This window comes from Zea mays, chromosome 1, assembly GCF_902167145.1.
Source record: "Zea mays cultivar B73 chromosome 1, Zm-B73-REFERENCE-NAM-5.0, whole genome shotgun sequence".
Classification (NCBI taxonomy): Eukaryota; Viridiplantae; Streptophyta; class Magnoliopsida; order Poales; family Poaceae; genus Zea; species Zea mays.
In genome coordinates, this window is record NC_050096.1 from 53227985 (window position 1) to 53235608 (window position 7624).

General features: G+C 43.2%; 1 protein-coding gene across 1 annotated transcript; it reads right to left on the minus strand.

Annotated features, from left to right (window-relative positions):
* Window positions 1-2628: 2628 nt before the first annotated feature.
* LOC100383259 (uncharacterized) lies at window positions 2629-7413 on the minus strand. The gene is given in 4 exon segments (NM_001175920.1): window positions 2629-3901; window positions 4028-4068; window positions 5510-6020; window positions 7278-7413. Coding segments are annotated over 3 exon segments (1380 nt in total). The 5' UTR covers window positions 5838-6020; window positions 7278-7413; the 3' UTR covers window positions 2629-2890.
* Window positions 7414-7624: the final 211 nt, after the last annotated feature.

Below are 7624 nucleotides of genomic sequence, written 5' to 3' on the forward strand. Positions count from 1 at the left end.
TCTGGACATCAACAGAAGCCCTTTTTCCCAAACTAACAGAGTCATCATTCCACCCTTCTGCATCAATATTCTCTACTTTAAAGAATATGTCATACAGATAAGGTTTAACTCTCACTTCTATGACTTCAGGAATCATATCAATGCTTTTGACATGAACTTTAAATCTGACCATATCTTTGGATTCAAGAGAATTCAAATCAATTTCCTCAATAGCCCCAATAGTTGAGCCAATCTCACAAATAGCCTGGTAATTTAACAGCTCTTCAGGAACATTTTCAGCAACCACCCAAATAGTATGAAGCCTAGATTTGGCTTTAGCTTGAGAAGACCAGGGGATAACACTAATTTTGATCCCAGATATTTTCATTTTTAGCTCAGGAAAGTTAACAACATCATCTAATCTTTCCTGCGAGGGGAACTGTATTTAAAAACCTGAGGGACATTTAGTGGCTTTCCAAGTTTTTCCCCAGGGGAAATGGAAACTAAAATCTTGTTCCAGATCCTCACACCTAATCTCTCCCTCAATGACTTTTACCAAACCTAAAAAGCTTTTTCTAGGTTTTTTGGCAGCATTTTTTGCAAACTGAGAAGCGTAGAAACCTAACCCATCAGCCGCCATACCCACAATAGGCATGGTAGGTTTGCTTTGCTTAGGCCAAACACATTTAGCAGTCACATGTGTTTCCTTCCTGCAAATCTCACACCAAAGGGGTTTGGAACATTCTCTAGCATGGTGCCCTTCCTCCCCACATTTCTGGCAAAAAAATCGGCGACCTAGATCTAGATCCATAGGAACGGGGGGAGTGGGGTGATTCATGTTACCTGGATCCGCGCTCTCGCCGAATGTTGCAGCCTGCATATCCTGTTTGGACTCAACCTTCATATGAGGGGGTCTCAAACGCCAGCTAAGGTTCCAGTGTCTTCCCCAAGGAGGAGAGTTTTGTCTCTGTGGCTTAGGGATTTGGCGATCCCATTTCGTATTCTTTCCTTTTGGATCCATCGCGGTCGAGTCTTTAGGGATTTGGAATCCAATCCCTACTCTCGGCCACGGATCAGAAGGGGGTAGAGGACGAATGGGAACAGATTTCCAACCACCACAGAAGCTAGTTTTCACCGAGGAAGGCAAACACCAAAGGGAAGAAAGGAAAGCAGCGAGGTGAGGAAGAGGGCGACCCCCAATTAGGTCATTGGGAAACCCTAGTTTTCCTCTGCGCGTCACCGCACTGGAGAGACGAGGAGAATGCGGAGAAGACGTGGAGGAAATACCTGTGGAATACAAGGGTTTCACCGCACAGATTGGGCCAAATCCATTTGTCTCGCCTCTCTTCTTCATGTTCGGAGTCGACACCCCTGAAGTCCATCCGCGCAACGACCATCGCAAGGAACAGCCCATTCCTGTAGCGGCTTCCTGGGCTTAGAGCTTTTCGCCTTTTGAAAATGGGGAAGGATTTTTCCGGCAATGGCACTTGTGGCTTGTGGTGTTTGAGGAGGGGGGCGGCCAGGAGAACGAAGGGGAGAAAGACGAGCCATCGAGTACGAGCTTTAAGGTAACCCCGTGCATGATTAGGGTTCGTGGGGAGGCATATCAACCGATTATTAGTTAGTTAAGTAATATCAAGTATGAACTATGGACTCGTTTTGGAGTCAACCTTTGTAGTTTGTACAGTTACTAGATGTGGGCTGTTGTAAATTGTATGAGCATCGATCGTCAGTTTGAGTTATACTGTAGATGAAAAGAGAGGCATATAAAAAACTCGACCTGCGCTCGGGATGAAACCGCATTCACAGCATTATATTAAAAAGAGTAATTTTCTCATGTAGATTGAGAAAACTCTGGAACTCTAATACACACCCTAATACACAGTGCCAAAAGTCAAACCAAACACACTCTGGGGGTGTTTGGTTACCCCAAACTAAACTTTAGCCCCTATCACATCGAATGTTTGAACCTCCGTTCCGAGTATTAAATGTAGTCGGATTATAAAACTAATTTGTCAGCCGAAGATTAAAAGACGAGACGAATCTAGTCCAGTTGGTTGGGTCTATATTTCATACTCCTATTTGAAAGTCAAACGCTTGATGTGACCCGGACTAAACTTTAGCAGGGGCAACCAAACACCCCCTCTATTACACAGTGTCACCGTTTGGACTTCACTACATATCCCATTTCAGTTAAATGAATGCACCATCATTTCGGCGTGCTTTGTCCGCAGACGATTCCTATAATGACACCGCATCATGTCTTCTAGAGGTTCAGAAAGACAGAAAATGAGCCTGCTATGGAAGCTTCTGAATCATGGCCTAAGTCAGCAGAAACGCCGGCGGCAGTACCACCACCGCAGCATGTGCAGATTCTTCTCCCTCCAGAGTCAACCGGGCAACGCATCAAGGTCACGCGGGCTAAAATGATTCATCAATGTAGAGAGTAATAACGCCTAGACTCTAGTAGTTCACCGGTATTCTCGCTTCTAGAGAACGGGTCATTCTAGACGGCTAATGCAAGGAGCCGCACGCCACGCTTGACTGTGCAGGCACTGGGCCGGTTCCGCCGTTGGCTCCTCTGGTAAGTAGGAGAATGATCATCAATTCTATACCTCCAATTGCTCAAGACAACACGTGAACAAGATCAAGCAGAACATAGTAATCATAGGGCATAGATTCTGAGATTCTTACTGCAAGGATCCAAAATACACCTCATAGTTAGCCAACGGTGGGTGCTACATGCAATGCAGGCAGCCTCCATATACAGAGCCCCCGTCTTGGACGACTACTGCGCATGGATGCCAAGTTTCGCATGCTGTTATAGGTTACACTAGACATGATAACTGATGGCACGGATAGAATATCAGGAGGGCACACAACATATACTCCGTGCCACTAAGTTCTCTAGCTACTTCATGAGCCGATCACGCTTCGGCGCTTGCTGTCGATGGTCATCCTGTTGACCTGAAGACGACCCGACCTTGCTGAAAACCCTGCCGCCAAAGAGCTCCTTCCCGATCCTAGCCTTGAAGGGGAACTGCCTCTTGAAGCGGTTGCGGAACAACGAGCCGCCGCCGCCGCGTCTCGGCACGATAGCAGAATGGTTCCTCTTCAGGCCACGGTCACTGCAAGGAGGCCTCGCGCCACTGCTGTTACTCCCTCCAGCGCCACTGCCCAGCGAAAGGTTCCTGCGAGCAGATCGGAGGGCAACATGCAGAGGTTCCGAGAATGACACATGTGCTTCGTCGTCAGTGGGTGCCGTGCACAGCGGACAGGGTGGTTCATGGACTTCTGTCTTGGGAGTGCCCTCCTCCAAGCAATCCGCATGGAAGACATGTCGGCAATGAAGAACCGCTGCTACTGGCATATCGGCGTTTCGAACAATCCGGTTCGAGGTCCAGGGTGATTTCTGGCACAGGAATCTCTCGCAGAGCCCACATTTCAGGAACCTCACTGAGCTTGTGGGTGATCTCTGGGACTCGATACTGATATGATCTGACATGTCAATGGCATCTCCATCGTATCCAAAATCATAACTGCTGGCATTGCTCCATCTGAACCCTTCCCTTCTTGAGCTCGTGTTCCGTTCAGGTGAAACCTCCATCTTCCCAAGTTCGTTCAGTGCGTTATGGAACTTGAGCTCTGGGCTCGCCAAGCTGCGACGCCACAGAGGAGAAGCCTGGCTGTCATCACTTGGTGTCGCTCGCCCGGCATTACTAACCTCAAGCATCCTGCACGCTTCTGATTCGGACACAGGGTTCCGGAAGACAAGTGGGTACACTGGTTTAGACATGAAAGACCGCCTGCCCATATGGTTGCGAGGTAGATATGGGGCCGCTTGTTTACTAGACGAAGCTAGTTGGCTTGATTCCGAAAATGGGGATGCAGAACTGAAACTGCTTGTGGCAGTCAGTGGCCTCTGCAGGAGATGAGCATAAAATCAGAATTGTGATACAAACTGCAAATTATTTATTAGTTTCATTAGATCTATGTCACTTGTCAAAGGAATGTGGATATAACACAGAGAAGGCGAAACATCGCTTACCTCACTTGACTGAGGATAATCAGAAGTTTCTGGTCTTGATCCTGGTTCAATGAGTAAAGCAACGGTTAATACAATACAACAGGAAGATATCAAAGGAATACGAGAAACACATGAATGTCTCAGTTGCTTCTACAATTGTGTAGGATTATAGGAAGACATCTAGTAGTCACAAAAACGAAGAAAAATTGTGGCGTAGCAGTCTTTGACTTGCATGCCATTAATGCCAACCCCAGTGTTTACAATGAAGAAAATAACACTACCAGTAGATTCAGTTAGAAGAAAAGTTGAGACTAATCTTTTTGGTCTCAATATACTTGTCAATTATCACACCTAAGATGATTCCGATTCCAGATACATTTGTTTGATTCACAGGGGCCTAAGGCTTCTTTGGGCATAAATATTGCTCAATTTGTGCAAAATAGAACAAGGCACACTTTGAGCAATGTTTATACTAACAGTGCATATAATGTATGAAAAGTAATACCAAGATCCAACCCAATGGAAACATTATAAGCAACTAGAGTGCATGACCATAAAATCCTAGTAGTAAATCCCTCCATTATAGGTCGTTTTAGTTTTGTCTTAAGTCAGACTTATCTAACTTTAACAAAGTTTATAGAAAAGTGTATCAATATCTACATCGTCAAATTAGTTTCATTAGATCCACCATGAAATCTCTTGATAATACATTTATTAGGTACTGGAGATATTAATATCTTTTTCTACAAACTTGGTCAAAGTAAAAGTTTGACTTAGAACAAAAAACTAAAACAACTAGAATAGAGGGAGTAAGTCTTAACGCAAAGAATACAATGTAAAATCAACCAATGAACTGGCCAAACAAAACAGATTACAAGTTCCCCATTGATTATGCAATGTAAAGCTATGTTTGTATTGAACCAACTTAATCTTAGAAGTAATAAATAACGAAAATCATAAAGATACAATAATGAATCCTATTATTATTTGGGCTCAAATATTGTTAAACCCAATGAAAACCTAACAAAACATAATCATGTCTAAACCATATACAACTGAATGCACGCTGAGTAACAGAGCATATATCATATATGAAAATAATAACACGTCTAATAGAAAAGATTATAAGAGTGCTCACCATGAAAGTTCAGTAGGAAAAAGCTGGTAATTAATAGCAGCTATACAAGTTGTTAATCAAGAACCAAATTCTAACTTTACAATCCCCCACTGATAATGCAATGGGAAGGCATGTCTGTAAAGAATCAAATTTACTTTAGCCATAGATTACAAAATTGTAGAAGATTGACTAAACGAGGAAGATATTATATTTTTCCAATCGAAATAAGTTGGCACACTGTGTCATTATTTCCAATAGAAGCCCAAATTCAGTCTAACTCACAAGTCGGAATTCTATGAAGAGACAGCCATAAAAGAAAACAGAAAAAAAAATTTGGTTAGCTGCTCAGCTAATGTCATCTGACATATGAAATGAAAAGTACATACCTCCTGCAGGGGTAGAGAATTCACCGAGATCAAATCTTTGAAGAGAGGGTGTCCAGCGTGGGGCCTGAAGGCTGTCAGCTGGACTCCCAAAGTAAGAAAGTGCTCCATCAGATGCAGAATGATGATGATTGAGGTACTGATCACTGCCAAATGCACTTCTGCTTCCTTTGCTATGGGATGATAGTGATGAAACATATGGCGGGTGATCATGAGGAGCATCATGAACTCTGTGGGGCAATCCATCTGATGAATAGCGGCAATCCCACCTCCTTGACGTTGGAGGAGAAAAGCTCGAATTTATGCGCCAACGAGGCTCAGTAGGATCCATAGAACGATCTCTGCTAGCAGGGTCAGACTTTGTCCCATGTGGCCTAGCGGCCACGCAGCAAAGAGCACCCGTCTTGACTAATTTTGGCAATCACGTGCAGAGACTATTTGCTTATTATGTTTGAAAAGCTTGATCGGAGCAAAGAGAGATTATACACCAAGTGAAGAAAAGGAATAGTGTCACCTATGCACATAGAAATGTGTCAGTGTTGTCAAAAAAAATAAACAGGAAAAAAATAGCATCTGAAGAAATGTCTCCTTTTCGGGGGTAATGAACATGCTATTGTCTCCAACCAAGAAGGATGAATAACAAGTTGAACAACTCCATTCACAGTTAGGCCACATCAAACCCCATCCAGGATGCAAAAAGAACATATTATGCATCAGGTGAACTATTACTGTGCATACAGGTCCCATATACATCATTCCATAAAGCTTCATTTTTTGGTAATATGCATTGCCACAAGGTTTAGTAATAATCCCCACAACAAATTTGCGCCAATTAAACTCGGGGGCATATTCAAGCAATCCATATCATTTTGTAAATCATGTGGTGATAATGTTTTACAAATAACCCCTTGTTTTGTGTCTCCGTGCAAATACCCCCCTCGGTGTAAATACCCCTCCTTATATTATTTGAAGACACCATAGGATGGACAATCAAAGGTGAAGATTGTTCGGATGCACAAAGTATATGATTGCACAGGAAATGTTCCCATTGATCTCACCAAGTGACATCAACCTAGTTCTAGAGGTGAATAAACGGGAAAGAAATCTATTTCATAATTTTATTCCTTCTTAGGCCATGGTTGAATGCACTAGAATTAATAGTTAGGGCTAGTTTGGGAACCCCATTTTCCCAAGGAAAATTAGTTCATTTTCCCTTAGGAAAATAGGAACCCTTGGGAAAACAGAGTTCCCAAACTAGCCCTTAGATGATAAAATTAGCTGAACTGCTGAAGACATCCAAACAGTGTAGCTAATAGTTCAGATATTAGCTACTTTTAGTAAATTAGCTAATAATTAGCTAACTATTTGTTAGCTTACTAATTCCACTAGTAATTTTTAGCCATAAACTATTAGCTCTATTGCATTCAAACACCCCCTTATTCTATTTGCACCTGAATAATTCCATTCATGTGCAGTCAGTCGGTCACTGATGCCCCTATTCAACAAGAAAATCCCCCGTGCAGACTAAAGAGTTCAGCTCCTAGTCCGGTAAACCACCAAACTAATCCAACTAACTCGCCCAGTAGAGGACATGGGCCTGGCGGGGTGCACATGTATACACCCGATATTATTTGCAAGAACTCGAAGTTAGTAGGTATCGTGTTCGTATATAACTGTGGTCAGATCCGAATACGGAATACAAATAGCTTATACTAGGGTTTCGGATGTTCGGTTGCGCTCAGCAGGATAGGAATAGAAGAGCCGGACATACCTTGTAGGTGCTCGTCGCCGGTGAAGACCTGGCGAAGTTCGGCGGCACTCGCCCAGTCGTCGCCAGGAGGAAAGAAAGGGAGAGGGAGGGGAAAGAAAAAGGAAGAGAGAAAGGTGAACGGAGAAAGGGGAAAAGGAGAGCAGAGTGAAAGCAGCGGAATTAGACGTAGACTATTTATGGCAGACCGCAGCATCGTCTTAACATCTATTATGGGATAACATATATCTGGTGCACGAAGAAACGTGGTGCACATGATACACGTATTAAATTATTACTCCCTCCGTTTCTTTTTATTTATCGCTGGATAGTACAATTTTACACTATCCAGCGACAAATAAAAAGAAACG